The sequence below is a fragment of the Acyrthosiphon pisum genome, unplaced genomic scaffold (assembly GCF_005508785.2).
Source record: "Acyrthosiphon pisum isolate AL4f unplaced genomic scaffold, pea_aphid_22Mar2018_4r6ur Scaffold_7186;HRSCAF=7762, whole genome shotgun sequence".
NCBI lineage: Eukaryota > Metazoa > Arthropoda > Insecta > Hemiptera > Aphididae > Acyrthosiphon > Acyrthosiphon pisum.
The window spans coordinates 1-1,295 of record NW_021777021.1 but is presented as its reverse complement, the minus strand read 5'-3'; the positions used below and the strand labels follow the sequence as shown (position 1 = coordinate 1,295).

The 1,295-nt window shown below is 32.6% G+C and overlaps 1 protein-coding gene across 1 annotated transcript; it reads left to right on the top strand.

Moving 5' to 3' along the window:
- Positions 1–626: 626 nt before the first annotated feature.
- LOC103311576 lies at positions 627–1,257 on the top strand (the record flags this gene model as incomplete). Its single annotated transcript, XM_008191238.1, has 1 exon — positions 627–1,257. A coding segment is annotated over one exon (631 nt), but the record flags the coding sequence as incomplete, so codon positions are not given.
- Positions 1,258–1,295: the final 38 nt, after the last annotated feature.

The following is a 1,295-nucleotide window of genomic DNA, read 5'->3' as shown; positions in this document are numbered from 1 at the left end:
TTTTAGGAAGTAGGTAGGTACACTGATAATCATTTATCACCATATCTTCGGTATCGAATTTATTACTTGTAACTTCTGGTCTTTATAAGCGATAAGTATATCAATAATATCATGACCAGTAGCGCTATTAGCGTGGGGGAGAACTGTGCAACATAGTGGGGTATTTTGGGGCACAACTTAGGCTTAACTATCGTACTTACTGAATTGATTTGAATAGTTTATTATTTTTTACGCTGGAGCACAAGAATCCCAATTACTGCGGTCTGCAGTACTGACTAGGTATAACGCATTTACACACAAACACCTCTCAAAACACCCCAACTTTGAGGAGTTGTATCTCGTCAACGGATAAACGAAAAATGAAAATTTAAACGTGATAATTCATGAGAAAAAAAGCCTTACTAAATTATGAAATTTTTAGTATGGGTTGCCATTTGAAAATCAAAAGTTGATGGTGGTTTACCTAATAAATATAAGGGTGAAAAATATAAAAAAATTATATAATTCTAGAGCAGCATAGATCAAAAATTTTGAAAAAAAAAAAATTTGAAAAAAGTGAATACTTTTTGAGATAATGAGTGTTTTACGCTTAATCAATCACCCTGTATTCATTTTGGTTTGGAAAGTCAATTAAAACGCTTGATTTCATCATTTGACTGTCATGTCCATGAATTACATTTATTAATAAACATTGACGGCCTTCCTTTATATAAAAGTTCTCCAGGCCAAGCAATTCCTATATTGGTTTCAATTGTTAATGTCCCTGAACTTCAAAAAATAGTTTTTCCTATTGGACTTTACTACGGTTTCCAAAAACCTAATGATATGGGTAATTTTTTAACTCCATTTGTATTAAAAACCATAGAATTGTCAGAAAAAGGTTTTTTAACTGCTAATGGCACAAATATGTTTGTTAAAATTGTTGGCTTTGTCTGTGACGCACCTGCGAAAAAAGATATATTAGGCATTAAAGGTCATGGCGGCTACTATTCTTGTACCAGGTGTACCGTGCGAGGTACTACTCTTAATAATAAGCGAGTTTTTACTGATCTTAATTGTCGTACTAGAACAAGTGATGATTTTATTAATTGGATAGATCCAAATTATCGATTAGTTGATACATGTTTAGTAAAAATACCTGGAATTGATTTTGTGCATTCTATCATTCTTGACATAATGCATTTGGTATACTTAGGAGTGATGCGGACCATGCTTTTAACATGGTATGATGGAGATTTACCTTTTAAGCTATCACGGGTTATTAATTCAGAGGATTTCAGATTTTATGTGCAGTG